Genomic DNA, 16226 nt, shown 5'->3' on the forward strand with positions numbered 1-16226 from the left:
ACATACTCTCTCCAGTACAGGTTAGCTCTGAGAGTTAGCGATGCTTGCTAATGTAAACACAGACCATATTACTTCCAAAACACGTCGTGCATTGTTTCTGATAGCAACGTTTCTGATAGGGCCGTGGGCGTAAAGCCAGCCCATATTACGTCATATCGGCAGCAAATCTGGATCAGCTCTGTTGTACCCCCATTTTTAGAGATTTGGGTACGGAGGAAAAGAGAGAGGGTTTTGTTTTCTTACACTTTGTAAGTTCCCCGAGACACATATTTATGTATAAAAGACATAAAAAAGTGCATTTTGCATGATAGGAGACCTTTAAGCCCTTTTGATGATTCTTTACGAGACGGTCACTCACTGTTCCTTGCGCTTGGAGCTGTCGTGGAGGTCTCAAAACAGCCAAAACTCTGTGGCCCCCGAACTCTGTATCCAGTTTATTCCCATCTCCCTCCGGCTCCTGAAGGGTCTGGAAATATTAGATGTGAAAATGCCAATTTAAATTAACATGTTATAGCAGAAGTTCACAGTGAGATAAACGGTGAGTTTTTTTAATGACAATAGTTGTGATACCTGTTAACAATTGAAATGAATAATGGACAAAATAAAAGTCATGCTTTACCATTTTGTGTAGATGACAGAATATTTTAACTAAATGGTTAATATTGGCATGTATTTACAGATTATTTTAAATCCAACTGTTTCCAATATCATAAACACAGAAGTTAGAAGAAAGTTATTTTTGGCCTTGAAGCAGATTTGCACTTTTTTAGCACCTTTATGGTTTCCTTATACTTTGATCAGACACTTCATTACTGTTTAAAATAGAACTGCACAACGTTTATTGTGCAAGTTGACATCACTATGGCATTAAAAACAACATTGTCTCTGTGTGAACATCTTTGAGAATGTTTTGTGAGTAAGGTTGTTCGTTAGCAAAAAATATTGCTTTAATATCAGTACCAAGACATGGGTTTATTCAATACTATCACTGAAATCAACACCCGATTCTAGTTTTCAAATACCCTTTAAAGTACATTTCAAGAGACATACCCAACCGGTGGACTCAACCATCTTGAGCTCCAGGGGGTCTCCGAGTGGCTCTCCCCTCAGGAGTGTCACAGTGTGACAGCATGCCAGTCCCGAGAGCATGGGCCCCGGGTGCAGGAGTCCAGGATCTGGGACCAGCTCTGAGAAACCAGCAGGTCCTCCCTCCATCACCCCCCACACATCCAGACCCTCCTCCGTAAGAGTTCCTGTCTGGAGGAACAAACGCAGTTGGATGAAAGAAGACTTCAACAGGTCAAGCAGCCATGACTATTCTCCCCATAAAACTCGAGGTAATGGATTCCCCCTCACCTTGTCGAAGCAGAAGAGGGAGACCTTGCCGCAGATGTTGATGCGGGGGGGACTGATGCAGAAGATGCCCTGTTTCTTCAGTCTGCTCTGGGCGTAGATGGTGGCGGTGGTGATGGCAGCCGGCAGCGCAGGAGGCACTGCGATGGTCACAACATCCAGGCACCTGATGAACAGCTCCAGCCAGGTTATCTGGACACATCCATACACAAGTCAGTGACATCACTTTCTTTACTGTTGGCATGCCAAAGGAAGACAGGGGAGTGGCTTGCACTTACATCTGTTTTGAAGAGGACCACACAGCTGTATATGGTGCCTAGAAAAGCTGAAGCAACATACAAAACAGTTTGTTATTGTTATTCAATATTGTTGAATCATAGGTAAAAAGGGCTTTATCATCATCTGAGTAGCTCAGTGGTAGATACAATGGTTGTCCATCTTTGTTAAAGCTGTTACCAACAAAACCCAGGATGAGCAGGAACTTGGTGACTTCTTGGTAGAAGCGGAAATCTGTTGGCTGAGGATACATAATGGAGCTGACCAGGTAACCTTTGGCTGTGAAAAACCCTGAGGATGATATTGAAGCAGGAGAAATGGTTTGACTTGGAGAGCAGCATGACCTTTTCAAACTGCCCTGTGGGCTTTCATGGGTCAAAAGGTTCTACATTTCAACGTCCCCGACAAAGTAAAAAAAGGGACCTTATTATAGAAAAACTGCTCTACAGCAAGACTAGATGTCAATAACTCAGTAAAATGTACTCAGCGTCTCTACTCACCGGTGCTTGTGACCACGGCAACAGCACCGCCGCCCCCAGGCCTCCCACCTTTGGCTTGAATGAGCTGCGTTCCACAGAAAAGGGTGTGTCTGCGCTCAGTTTCGGTGCTGAACCTGCCCTCCCCTGCTGGCAGCGGGGTTTTCAGCACTGGAACACTTTCGCCTGGAAGGGTGACAACAGGTCAATACAGTGACTCCTCACAAAAAACATGACATTCAGGTACCTTGCTGCAGGGTTGTAAAATGGCGTCCGTGTTTTTATTGAACTACAAAATGGGAGGTGGAGTCATTTTCTTTCTAGGCTGAAATTATAAAGATTTGGTTTCACTCCAGTTTTCGCTGAGATGATAATCAAAGTTTTGAAACCTGGCTTTTTCACAATTACCGCCTTTTTTGATATTTTGAAGGGGCAAGAAATCACAGTCTTTTCCCCTCACATACCACAAGGTTATATTCTCTTCATTATTTTGAAGAATTAGCACTGGTGTTCAGTCACGTTGATGATCCGTTTTAATGGCAGTTTTGTGGATCTAATCATGTGACATGAACCCAGCTTTAAATTGTTTTTTGTTTTTTTTAAACTAAACCCAACATAAGAAGGTCATTTGTATTGAGGTTTTGATGATCACCTGTAAGCATGCTCTCGTTGACCAGGCACTCCCCAGCCAGCAGGGCAGCATCACAGGGCAGCAGCAGGCCTTCCTGAGGAACGATGAGACAGTCGCCAGGGACCAGATCCTCTGAGCTCACACACTCCTCCGCTGATAAAACACACAACTAGGAATGAATGCTGTGTCAAGATTGACAAGGAATTAGGAGACTAGTATACGCTTACATTCAGAAGCAAAAGCCACACATTTCGGTTCTTTCTCTTTGTTCAAAATTTGAATTTGCCATTTTGTTTACAGAAACTTTTCATTGAAACAAACTACGGTACTCTTTTTATTTCCTGCACCCTACAAAAACAGTCCTCTTTCCTAACATTGTATGCACTAATGACCACAGTTTGCCATCCTACATTCTTATCTACATGCACTGTTACTGAGTTTCAACTCACAAAAGATGTTGAGTTGAGAATTGATGTTTCAGTAGTTTTTCTTTCATAAATGAGGATTGTTGTTGCTAGTTGGACACTCAAACATCTCATCTAGATTTTGCCTGAAGGGAATTTTTTTTAAGTAAACAAACACATTGAGTGTACTCCCTTTCTCAAAAAATACTTGCAAAACCATAAAGATCTCAATATTGCATTATTTATATCGATGTTTACTATTAAAACAATCTTCTTCTAGAAACATTGTGACAGAGATTGTAATAGTCACACAGTTCACAGGTTCTCTTTAAAGCCAGGTTCAGTGTTCGCTGTACTTTGATGTGCAACTCTTATGCGAGTTTCTTACTCATTTAAAAGATGCAAGATAAAAAGGGCCACTCCAATGCTGCTAAATAGATAGAGATATATAATATGATAACCCTTCAGTTGATTGTCTGAACTTTAGGCAGACTGAGACTTAGAGAAATGGGGAACTGAAACACAGGTGGTTCAAGAGATGCACCTATTTATGTAGTACACATGACAACTATTATTGCCTACCATCTGAAACTAAACCTGTGGACAGTATACATTAAAATACATCTTGTACATGTGTCCATAGCTATGAATTAAAAACATTAACCTCTTCACCATCCCCTGAACTGATCAGGAAACGAAGGTGGTGCAAAGGTATTGTTCATGTTCTCACTTGTTCCTTTAAAGCAGGCTGAAGTGCTCTTTGTGCCAAAAGTCTTTCTTGTCATTATAATATACTGTACATATATGCCTCTGTTCTTCCTTTATATGAAGCACATTACTGCAAAACTCATGTTAGGGCCAATGAACAAGACCGTTAACATCAATAAATCAACAAATCCACATGTATAATTGCCTGAAACTGCAAAGAATGTCCATTATAAGAACGCATTCGCGAAACAAACTCACCTCCTGAGCTTCTCCTTACAGTGACAGTTGTGACTAACCGGGCCATGTTATTGAGAGTGATGCTTTGCTGTGGAGTTTCATACCATTCAATTATTAAAATCCATACCCAAACACATACACAATTAGAATCAGACTAACTATCTAACGACAGGCTCACCTTGCGGATCTCACGAAGTGAGATAATGATGGAGAAAATCGATATAAGAAAAATACACGTGGCGTAATAATAATATTTATCGGTCATCCACAGTATGATGCTGAAAACTTGGAACACATAGAATGGGTTGAGGACCTAAAGGAGAAGATAAATAGAATTAAAAGAAGGTTCAATTTGATACTTCACCTGGATTTTCAGTAAGATATTATTCATGAAAAAGAAAATAACTCTGAGGGGGAAAAAAGACACCCGTCTTACCTCCTCAAACAGCAGTGTCAGGTAGGGCTTCACAGGCACATCGATAAGGTTGGGCCCATACATGCGTCCCCTGAAAGGATAAATGCAGACAATGACTCATTTCTACGTTCATGTAGGGTAGGGCAATATGCCGATTGTTATCGGACATAACACTGGATAACGTCTTAGCTGAAGAAAATATCATGGCAATATTAAAGTGGCCCTATTCTGCTAATTTTCGGGTTCATATTTGCATGTTCTGCCCTTACTGTGGCATGGTCTTTATTTGTCTCATACTGCCTGTGCTGCAGCACCTCTTTTCACCTTCTGTCTGAAACCAGAGCCCAGTCTGCTCTGATTGGTTAGCTGGACGGCTCTGTTGTGATTGATCAATCACTTAGAAATGTCCCGCCCCTTAGCCCATCACGTCCAATGAGTTAGAGCGCACATGTTACATAGTGATGTCATTATGTCACAGAAGTAAACAAAGGAGTCCAATGTAGGTCTTTCAGGCAGGGGGGAGTGTGTGGGAGAAAAACTTCGGTATATTAGTCTTTGCAGACCAACTATATAACACACTAAAGGAAAGGGAACACCCCAACAAGCATAATAGGGCCCATTATGGGAATTTAGTAACAAATATAATGGTGTTTTGTTTTTTCTCCATATGGCCCAGCTCTACATGCATTCATCCTTTCCTACCTCGAGCTCTGCTCCAGGGCACTCAGGCCCTTTTGGAAGCCATACAGGTCCTTGCAGGTCCAGTCCTCATTGAGGACACTGATGACGAAAGACAGAAAACTGAGTGGTTATTTAAGAAGGAAATATTTTATTATCTGGGTATATATATATATATATATATATATATATATATATATATATATATATATATATATATATATATATATTGGAAACACATCTGTGTAGGAGCAGAAAGAAGGACTGGCCAACATCAGTTTACATCCAGTACTCAGTGCTGTGATCCTGCTGCTCCTGTTTCAGTACCTGACACGACAGAAGGCTCCTCTCCTGTCCAGCCAGATGTAGCGCAGTCCTTCGAACAGGTAGTAGCGCAGCAGCGTTTTCTGTCACACAATCATGGTTAGTTTCAGTCTAGAAAACAGATTGCTCGGCAAATTATTCTGCACAATGTTCCCTGCATCCTTACCTCCTCCTTTTGCAGCTGAACTGTATCTCTCCATTCATTGTCCTCAAGCCCGGCAAACGACTCCAAACTGAAAGGGACAAACCGGGTAATTAGAGCCAACAGTTTTAACCGTTTTCTAAGATCTCTGCATAGCGCTGGGATAATGACGTGTTGCTGACCTGCCTTCCTCCATCTCTTCTGTGAGCACCTGTACCACATGCTGCCGGCCAAAAGTATCCTGAGGGAAGAAACGACACAAATTCTTCTGTGATTGCTTGAAACAAGGCACTTCAAATACTTTGAATCTGAGTATAACTCAAAATACTACCATAAACACAAAGTGATCAAGATGTCATGAAACAGAAGCAACACATTTAATAAAGTTGTGAATATGATTACGTACACCGCACCAGCTTTAAGAGCTGGATATTTGCAGATATGGCAGCTATGTACACAGCAATATGTTAATCCACCTTTCAACCCAATGAGTACATAAACAGATGGAAAACAGCCTGGGTAATAAATACTCATTCGAAATGTGTGAAGCAAGACTTTTAAAAACCTATTAGTTATACTTTTCTAGTTTGGAAATCTTATTTGGAAATTAACCTTTCAGTGCATGTTTCATTAAAGAACATTAAAGGATAATGTGACAAAGTGAAACAGGTCAAAAGCAATTATTGCAAGAGAAATCCAGTTTTATAATAATGGGTTTTAAATCAAAATAGGAATAAATGTATTTTCTCACTCTGATTATCAGAATATCTGCCAGAGCCAGAGGGCAGGAGCAGCAGCGGGTGAGGACACCAAGCCTCGGGCGCCAGTGAAACACAAGCAGGAGGAGACCCAAGGACAGCAGGGCGGCCACGCGACACAACCACACCCGCCAGCGCACCCACTTATAGCCCTGCAGATCCTGGTGGAGCAGAGGAGTCAGACAGTCCATTCAGATTCAAACCAAGGGTCATTTCCATTTCAGTTTATATTTTCAGCACTGTCAAAAGCCATTTTGTGATAGCGGGTTTCAACACAGATACCTGAGCCAAACGTAATGTAGCAAAGCATTGATTTCTCCTTGTCTGCTTATATAGCAAGTAATACAGACATATATACTATAGATACAGTTATGTATCTAGAGGTGACATTGCAAGATTACACCCAACATCAAACAAGTGAAGCACACTAACCCTGGCAGTCTGTTAAAAAGCACTGCACCTTAACTTGTATGTGTTCCTCCTTTGTTTTGATGGTATACAGTAGTAAAATGTGTCCAAATACATTTACTCTTTTTTTCCATTTCCTGCTACGTTATATTTCTACTCCACTATATTGCAAAGGATTATGTTCTACTTTTAAAGCTACAGCATTCATGTACTGGACAGAGATCTTTCAAACCTTATCCCAGGTGTTCAGTACTGAACTGATTCCAAATCCTCTGGCTGCCATATTTGGGGTTATAGGAAAAGAGATGCATTTAACTGCAGAACGGCGGGGATCTATGTCCTTTCCTCTCCTCCTAGCTCATTGAGCCATCCTGCTTAAGTGGAGGGACAGTGTCCCGCCCACTCACTCCCAGTGTTTGATGGACGTTATGTCCTGCATGAAGCTTGAAAAGATCAGATATTCACTTTTATATTCAAACAGGAAATGCCTGAGAACCTTGTTTTAGTGCATTCCACACTCTATAAAACGATCTGCTATTGGTATAGCCTATATCTGCAGCATATGTATGTATGTATGAATGTATGTATGCAGTGGCGTTTTTATATGTACAAAAGTGGTGGGGCACAAAAAACTTAGATGTCTATATATAAGTTTCTGCAGTGACGTGCAGTGAGGTTCATGGCTGGTGAGGCACTGGCACTGACTCTTCAGGTTTACAAATATTATATTTTGACCTAAATCAATTAATTTTAAACAGACAGTTCAACAACAGGATACCCAAAAATGTAATTTTATCATTTAAATATTGAATTGTTCTCTCTTAGTAAGATCCCATTTTCAATAAAATGGTGGTCCCTGGTAGGGAACAACAGAATTAAACTACCTTATTGTTAACTAAAATAAGCCCTTACCCTACCAGCAACCAAAGTTATAATTAACTTTGCTGACTCATATCTTGACTGCAGGACTTTTACTCATAACAGAGTAATTATGTAAAAGCTCTTCTACCAACATATTTGTGACACTTTTTAGGTTTAGCAGAAGAAAAAGCCAGATGAGGTTCTTACCATGTGCGAGTCAGGACAGAGCAGGGGGTCTCGAGGACAGGGTGAGGGAAGAGCACTGTGTGACTCCACCACACTACCTACAGAACAGGAACAGTGTTTAAATTAACTTTACATCACAACACACACCCTCATTCAATACTACCAAAACACACACTGCAGCAGTGGCGGTTCTACGGGGTGGCAGCTGCCACCTCAGAAAAATGCGTTGCCACCCCAGTTGGCAGCTTTGTTTTGAAATAAAAGTTGTGGCTCATCGGACATTTATGAGAGAAAATCTCTAATGTTCGAGTGCAAGTGAATGCAGCTCAAGACGCAAACCTTGTAACCCCTCCCCCCGGCCCTGGCGCGAGTGTGGAAATATGATTGGCGGCGATTTCATTTGAACGGGGGACAACGCAAAACGAGAAGCATTTCGGATCCAAGTAGACGGAAGGAACGAGGTATTTGCGGTCTACAATGACAGAGAAGAGCCTGTCAAGTTTGGCTGTACTCACCATTGAATCAAAACGCACCAAAGCTTTAAATCTTAATAAGTTTGTGAGGCGTTTTGCTGAACAAGATGGTAATCGCCACATTCAGCTGTTATAGGCATGCCAACTTGATGCTCTGCTCACGGATGACTCGATGAGCATAAAAAACTGCTAAGATGATGACCTTACGTGTGTATAACATTTTTCTTCTTTGAGGGGGTCAGCCCCCAAAAACGGTTTCAAGTCCTGAGAAAATCAAAGAATACTGTGTAAAACTTCACTGCCCAGCCAAAAACAAGTAACCACTTTGATTTAACTAGGCCAGTAGGTAAGGACTTTCCACTGGATAATAACTGCAGCGATGTATATGTTTTAACTGAATACACGTTTTTTTAACCCTAACTGATGCAGTTAGTCACTTCTTTAATGTTTGTTCTTTCTGATGTAAAGTCAAGGTTGTAACTGTTTGCAGTAAAGTCGTGGGGCGCTGAACTGTTCCTTTGATTCTTATGAATTTTGATATACGATAGTAATTTGTCTTTCAAATTTGAAGGAGGGTGAGCAAGCATCTTAACTCCTCCAAAAAATATAGTTTATTCAATAATAAATGAATATATTAATCATAACAGTGATTGACAGCTGATAGGAATAATATGATTGTTAATATTATCATATTCATTCAGTCAAACATCGATGAGACAGTTAATGAATGTACTTATTGCAGCAGTCTTCATAGATTTGGTACCACTGCTGGTCTAAGAGTGAAACAAACTCATTCAGTTATTGTTCAGTTAAAATGCATGACATTATGCCTGCCACCTTATATATTTCTATTTAAGGCTTTACTGATGTGCCACAATAATGTCACCTATGTCATTGAGTTAAAATCTCAATATTGTGGCTTTCCAAGTTAACATTGATTGATATGACTGATTAAATCAGCATATACAAGGGATGCCACCCCTCAAAATCTCCTGCCACCCCATGAATATTTGTCTAGATCCGCCCCTGCACTGCAATCCATGTTGCATACTGCAATTACCTTTTTAGAGGCTTGTTTAAGTCCTGTTTTTACAACGATTGTTGTTATACAATGTGGTCTTAGGTGGGCTAAGGTGAGATCATGCTCCAAGGCAAGTTGTCAGACACCCATACAAATATACAACACAACATGTATAGTCTAGGTTAGTGTGGTAAAAAACGTTTCAAATCAGGTAATACCTCTACCAACAACCCCAAATTAATTATATGGGGGAAATAAAGTTACGAAGTGAACACACAAACTTTAGGAAAATAATGGAGATATTATGGGAGGCTACCGTACAAATAAACACACACCTGTGTCTGTTAGACGGAAACACTGGGCTGCGCTAGAACCAATATGTTTTAATGGCTACGGAGGAGAGTAAAATATCCAATAAAGCATTATAGGTTTGCCATAAACTCATTTTAAAGTCCACATATATGGCAGTTTACAATAACCGAGGAGATAAAACAGACCGTAAAGTGGTATAAAGTCTATATATCTCTATAGAGAGACGCTTCCGCTTCGGAGGATTTGAAAGAATGTCGAAAGAAAACAACTTCTGTCATATTAAAAATACTTTTTCGATACGTAGCTTACCGGGAATTAGCTAACGTAAACTGGTAAGCATATTCCAGAACCAATATTTCCTCCAAATGATAAAGATAAAGAGTGTAGTTCGCTAATTCAAGAGCCGCCGCTGTTGTCCTGCTACCGGCGCGCGTGCAGCGTCTCGAGCGTTTGACACCTGAGCTCAAACACTGCTCCACCGGCACTTCAACTCCCCCAGCCGCTTCTGACCACACAGAAGACCATTTAGAAGATTGGTGACGCAGCTTCCGTTAAATATGCCCCTAAGGCTAATAGGCCATAAGGTGAAACCTGTTATCGTTTCAACCCGCTCCACAGAAGTGGAACTACACAATCTTTAGTTCATAAAAAAGAACGAGTCATGCTTATCCACCAAAAAAAAGTTCGTCGCTAAAATGCCTGCCTTCTAGGCACGTAATTATTGGCTGAACTAGTCCCTTCAAAGCGTAATAATATCTTGGTCCAAAGTAGTGCCACGGTTCGTCACGTGATCGTGCTACACCAATTGGGTAGCTGCATATTGTCAACAGAAGTGAAAGATGGCCGCCTACATGGTTGCGCTAAACCAGACCAAATGGATTCTAAACAGTGCTGTATGCTTGTTTTATGTCATGTTTTGTCATATGTCTTAATACATCACTAAGTCCGAGGTATTTGCGTTATATGCGCGGTATTTGTGAGAGGTTTTACTATCTGGGAACAGAGTTGACCATCGAATCAACATTGACTAGCAGCGTTTATCAGCCAACTCCAGCTACAAACAATTTCCCCACGGGAATTAATAAAGTATATCAAACTCAAATGTATCAAACTATCATTTCTGGACTACCATGTTCGCATCGCTAGGTTCATTGGCTGAGCTCGTGGATTATTCCATTAGACTGAGGACTTTTTGTCTGTCTGTTGTTACCCTGTACACGTTAAATGCACTCTTAAAATTACTTGATTTCATACATAGCTGCGTCCAAGAAGAAGGTTAACTTGTTACGTTAAGTAATTTAGATCAATAAAATGCAGTACTTCCAGGCTGAAGACTTTTCTTTTTGTCGCTGCTTTTAATTGAACTATTCATATCTTAGACTGCACTGTAACTTTGATCCATGTTTTTTCTTTTAATGTTTAATTGACTGCACTGTAACTTTTATCCATGTATTTTTTCTTTTAATGTTTATTTTATTAGCTTTTCTTTTTACTGACTGATTTTAAATGCCATTTTCTTAATGTCTTTCATTTTTTGTAAAGCACTTTGAATTGCCTTGTGTTGAAAAGTGCTATATAAATAAACTTGCCTTGCCTTACTTATACCAATGTCCATTGATTCATTTATTTACTCATTCATCCCTCCACAAATGAAAACAACACTGATTAACCATAAAAACGATATTTATTACAAATATAAAAAGGTATGACGTAGAAAACAGTACAAAACAGAATAAGGACATGTAATGGAGTATAATTGATTGGTGTCAGGTGATCGTGATCCGCAGCCACGGCTGATTGGTGCTGTGATTGCCTCAGCTGGTTAAAAGAGTCCTGCTGATTATACTCTGTGTTCTAGTTTGGTTGTGAAGCCACACGGTTTTTTGACCGCTGCATTGCACTGCAGAGAAGAGCCTATTTGTTTATTTAAAGGACGAACACTGTTTCAACCTCGTCTGGTAAGATATGATAACTTGGAAATAAATGTACCAAAAACAAACGTATCTCTGAGTGATGTGTGAGCTTGTCGGCCAGGCGCTAAAACCAAAATAACAGAAAAGAGCTTAAGAAAGGTGGAAAGAAGGCTATTTTATTCCTATTCCTCACTGTCAGTGTCAGGGCAGTCATCGTTCTCTTCCTCTGTTTCTTTTTTATTTGCACAATTTGAGCAACGACATAAGTCTGTGCAACAGAGTCCTGCAGAGAAGCATGAACATCTGCCTTTCTCACAGGCAGACTCTTTGTAGCTGCAGTGTATCACATGCAACATGCTGTCAGGGGCAGGATTTATTGTCATCCAGGTGACGTGTAAGTTCCCATCCTCTATTTCCCAACCATATCCAGCAGGTGATGGAGCATTAATTGCTCTTTTGAGACAGGACCTCATTATTGCTGCCTGGTCATTTGCCCTTTTGCAGTGCTGATGGAGGGCATCAGGAGTAGGGGGAATGCTTAATTCTGGCAAGGCCGATGATGCCATACAGAAAGCCTTGTACCTAGCATCATTTACATCTTCGGCTGCTGGCTGATCATATAGGTGACATACATACTGGCAAAGAAGTGCAAATGTTGAATGCTCCAAGTCAAAGTTAGTACCTACACTTCTAAAAGCCTTAAGGTAGTCATCTTTCTCACATGCAACAGCAAATGACTTTCTTTTACCTTTGCCATAGAAAGCGCTTGTGGAGTCACACCCAGAGAACGTGTGAATTCCAATCAAGGCTGTGCAGCATGTTGGGCATGTAAAAACACCCTTGTGTCACATTCCTCATGATCACACTGCAGGTCTTCAACAACATCAACAGTGGTTGTTAAACTTGTGGTTTTCAGCCACCACGTTCCGAGAGTCTCCCTTCAAGCCGAGCCACCGTTGTAAGCTTGTCCTGTACGTATTCCATCTTGTATTGGCAAAATAATCAACCTTTTTGTGCTTCACAGACGTAATATGCATGTAACAATGTTTGTGTGTTGATAATTTTGACTTTTTGAGACTTTCTGGTGCGTTTTCCTCGTCCCCGCTACTCGATGAAACCATGGCGGTCGCCATCTTTCACTTCTGTTGACAATATGCAGCTACCCAATTGGTGTAGCACGATCACGCGACGAACCGTGGCACTACTTTGGACCAAGATATTATTACGCGTTGAAGGGACTAGTTCAGCCAATAAATACGTGCCTAGAAGAATTGGCAGGAATTTTAGCGACAAACTTTTTTTTGGTGGATAAGCATGACTCGTTCTTTTTTATGAACTAAAGATTGTGTAGTTCCACTTCTGTGGAGCGGGATTTCTTTTCTAGAGGACTTTTTCGAGGTTCACCTTGCGGCCTATAAGCTATAGTACAAAATAATACCTAGTATAGACAGAAGGGAAGCCTGCTCGGTGGAAGTCTTTAGAAAAACTCAAAACATATTCGTACAATTTTGCCTTTTTAGGAAGCCAACTCCTGCTCTCTGATGCAATTTCTCAATGCACTCCGATGCCTGGTTTTGTGTTGTATTTGCACTCCTTGTAATGCACACTTTTATCGTCGTACCTTTAATTTACATTTAAATGTAGCCTAATTTTTATATGTCTATGCTATTTTAATGTAGGTCAACAGTCTACTGTGAAGCACTTTGAACTGCAAGTTTTGTATGAAAGGTGCTATACAAATAAAGCTTATTATTATAAGTAATATTATTACATTTACTAATAATAAGTAAATGTCAGTTCTTAAGAAAAACATTTAGGAACTTTACTTTACTTGAGCATTCGCTACTTGTTATGACCCGGCTCAAAAGGCCACAACAAAAAGGAGACACACCATGTTGACGGTTAACAAACTATGTTTATTTAGGACAAACAAATCAAATTTAAGTCAAAACCAGTAAAGTATGAGGTGTGGATGTCAGTGGTATCAGTAATGTAAATGCAGGGTGAGGATTGTATGGACATGTATGTGTGTGAGTGTTGAAGTGCACAAAGTAAAGCAACTGAAGAACCTCATAGTATACTTAACAAAACCGGAGTGCCTGCAGGGAAAAGCAGAGAGCCCAGACAGGAGCAGAGAGGCTTTAAAATAGCTGCAGAGCACCAGACCCAGGTGCCCTGAGTTACTGCAATCAATGCAGCCAATGCAGCACAGACAGACCAGCCACACCCTCTCTACTGATGGACCCACAGGGGCATCACAGCCCCCCCTTAAGACAGGGCCCCAAAGGGGTCCACGACAACCCAATATCCTTCTTCTTAACTCCAGCCTTGCGACTTCGTATTGCTTCTTCGCCTCCACTGCCTTTATGTCCCACTCCTCCTTGGGTTGGCTGGCGTTGAGCCACAGCATGTAGGCGCTCATCGGCCTCGCCGGCCTCCTCTCCTTCGGCCTCCTCTCCTTCGCTTTACGGGGTTTCCTCTCTTTCTTCTCCTTCACCACTTTGACTGTCTTCTCCTTCTTCTTTGTCTCGATCTCAAAGTCAAAGGACCTTGCTGGACCACTTTTTCCAGACTCCGAAACAGGTAGGTCAGTGGACATCCTACGGCTCTGCACGCGTGCAATATTATAAACTGGAGACACACTTGGAAATTGCAAACCACTCATCTGACTCCCCAGATGCCACCGGCCTGGAAACCACCACAGGCGGGGGCACACCAGCCCACACAGCACTACCAGCGAGATCGTTGCCCAAAATCATATGTATCCCATCAAGTGGCAACGCGGGACGCACGCCGATAGACACAACTCCCCGTACCAGCTCACAATCCAGCACTACTGTATGACGTCGCACAGGAATCAAGCCCATCTCCATGCCCCTCATCAGCACAAAATCCCCCGTTTCTGTCTCTGACGAAAAAGGCAACACTGACTCAACAATGAATGAGTATCTAGCCGCTGTATCACGCAACACCTTAATTGACACATATTTGTCACTACCGACTACTGATACAACCGCTTCAGTGATGCACGGCTCAAAACCAGAACCCGCATCCGGGTCAGCACAAATCGGCTTCCTATCAGGCACCATGCCCGAGCCTACACCCCAACGGGTTTTTTTTTCAACACGGCAGAACACATGGCTGGAGCAAGTGGTGCCAAACAAGGCTTCCCCTTAGTTTCCAGCAACGGACACTGCTCTTTCCAATGACCCTCTCCTCTGCAATAATGACATAGGTCCACTTTGGCCCCCTCGGGTCGCCCTGTACCTACACATCTACGGGAGGAGCCTGGTGAAAACTTTGCACCACCGCGGGCATAGCCATCGTCTTCTCCACGTTTCCAATCACCCCTAGAATACTTCTCAGTAAAACTGCCCTTATGTGTCAACACAAAATCGTCTGCTAATTCAGCAGCTCTAAGCGCGGTGGAAGGTTTCTGTTCATTCACATAAGTGGCCACACGCTGAGGGAGAATGTTTTTAAATTGTTCACAAAGACCGTCAACTTGCAACCTTTGCTGCCGCACACCACCGCTGAAAATTAGAAGTTAACTCACGGATAAACTCCACATGTGTCTGCTTATCTCCCTTGACCCAATTTCTGAACCTTTGACGATACGCTTCAGGAACTAGTTCGTAAGCCTTCAACACCGCTGATTTTACTCCATCATAGTCCAAAGCCTTTTGGCCACAAACAGCTGAATAGGCTTCCTGTGCTCGCCCAGTGAGTACACACTGAAGTAACAGCACTCTGTCCGAATCTGACCAGTTTCTTGCCTCTGCTATGCTTTCAAATAGAGTGAAAAAAAATTCCGGGTCACGCTCATTGAACTTTGGCACTAATCGCAAGTAAGAAATGATATCGCCACTGCCTGATGCCGACCTATCACCACCATCCTCCCCTGGAGAAAACTTGCCCTCTCCCATCAGCCGTAATCTAGCATGTTCCACCTCACATTTCATCCTTTCCACCTCCAGCGTCTTCTCCACCTCTAAACGCTTCTCTACCTCCCGCTGCTGACCCCTCATCTCCAACTGCAACTTCTCCTGCTCCAACCTCAACCTCTCCTGATCAAACTGCATGGCCAAAAGCTCCTTTTGCTGCTCGAACGTCAAACCAACTGTCTGAGCCACTACCGGCACGAACCCTGCCGCACCAGACTTACTCTTCTGCAACACCCCCTGCTCAAACAAAGATGACACAATGACAGTTTTAATGTCATGTTTCCGCTTGCTCCCCACCACAGCAATGTCAGTGCTCTGCTATTCCGATCAACTGCGCCTTCTGGCAATCATCTAAGAAAGACACTGAGGGCGCATCCACAAACGCTGACAAAGAAGCCATAATAGCCAATCGGAAAGCAAAGTATTAAACTGCCAACACGCATGGGCATAAGATTAACCCAACAGAGAACTTCCCCCTAACTGCCTAAACAAAATCTTCCTAATCTCACCTAGTCTTCATGTGGCTTGCGGTGGGTAATTACGCACTGGAACCTGGCGGAGTTATGGAGCGACCTGCACGCAGGTAACACCAAGAACTCAGAGACAGCTGCCCCCGAAACAGCTGTCCGAAAACAGCTGACACTAACCACGTCGCCACAACACTATGAAAACAACAAACAGACGCAACCCAAGGGGAAACGCCACT

General features: G+C 42.1%; 1 protein-coding gene across 2 annotated transcripts in view; it reads right to left on the reverse strand.

The window, feature by feature from the left end:
• atp13a2 (ATPase cation transporting 13A2) overlaps positions 1-16226 on the reverse strand; it is a 39483-nt gene that overhangs the window by 5460 nt on the left and 17797 nt on the right. Inside the window, exons 1-17 of one of the 2 annotated variants that reach the window (XM_034087475.2) lie at positions 9973-10338; positions 7879-7955; positions 6396-6563; positions 5827-5885; positions 5669-5735; positions 5506-5585; positions 5203-5280; positions 4522-4591; positions 4264-4398; positions 4107-4173; positions 2758-2889; positions 2130-2291; positions 1810-1920; positions 1632-1678; positions 1357-1545; positions 1051-1257; positions 359-466 (exon numbers count right to left, since the gene is read on the reverse strand). In XM_034087475.2, coding sequence (XP_033943366.1) covers positions 359-466; positions 1051-1257; positions 1357-1545; positions 1632-1678; positions 1810-1920; positions 2130-2291; positions 2758-2889; positions 4107-4173; positions 4264-4398; positions 4522-4591; positions 5203-5280; positions 5506-5585; positions 5669-5735; positions 5827-5885; positions 6396-6563; positions 7879-7881 — 1683 coding nt within the window. In that variant the 5' untranslated portion in view covers positions 7882-7955; positions 9973-10338. Of the gene's footprint in view, positions 1-358; positions 467-1050; positions 1258-1356; positions 1546-1631; positions 1679-1809; positions 1921-2129; positions 2292-2757; positions 2890-4106; positions 4174-4263; positions 4399-4521; positions 4592-5202; positions 5281-5505; positions 5586-5668; positions 5736-5826; positions 5886-6395; positions 6564-7878; positions 7956-9972; positions 10339-16226 lie in introns of those variants that run through there. The other variant, XM_034087474.1, reaches the window with a different exon arrangement.

The sequence above is a fragment of the Pseudochaenichthys georgianus genome, chromosome 7 (assembly GCF_902827115.2).
Source record: "Pseudochaenichthys georgianus chromosome 7, fPseGeo1.2, whole genome shotgun sequence".
Classification (NCBI taxonomy): domain Eukaryota; kingdom Metazoa; phylum Chordata; class Actinopteri; order Perciformes; family Channichthyidae; genus Pseudochaenichthys; species Pseudochaenichthys georgianus.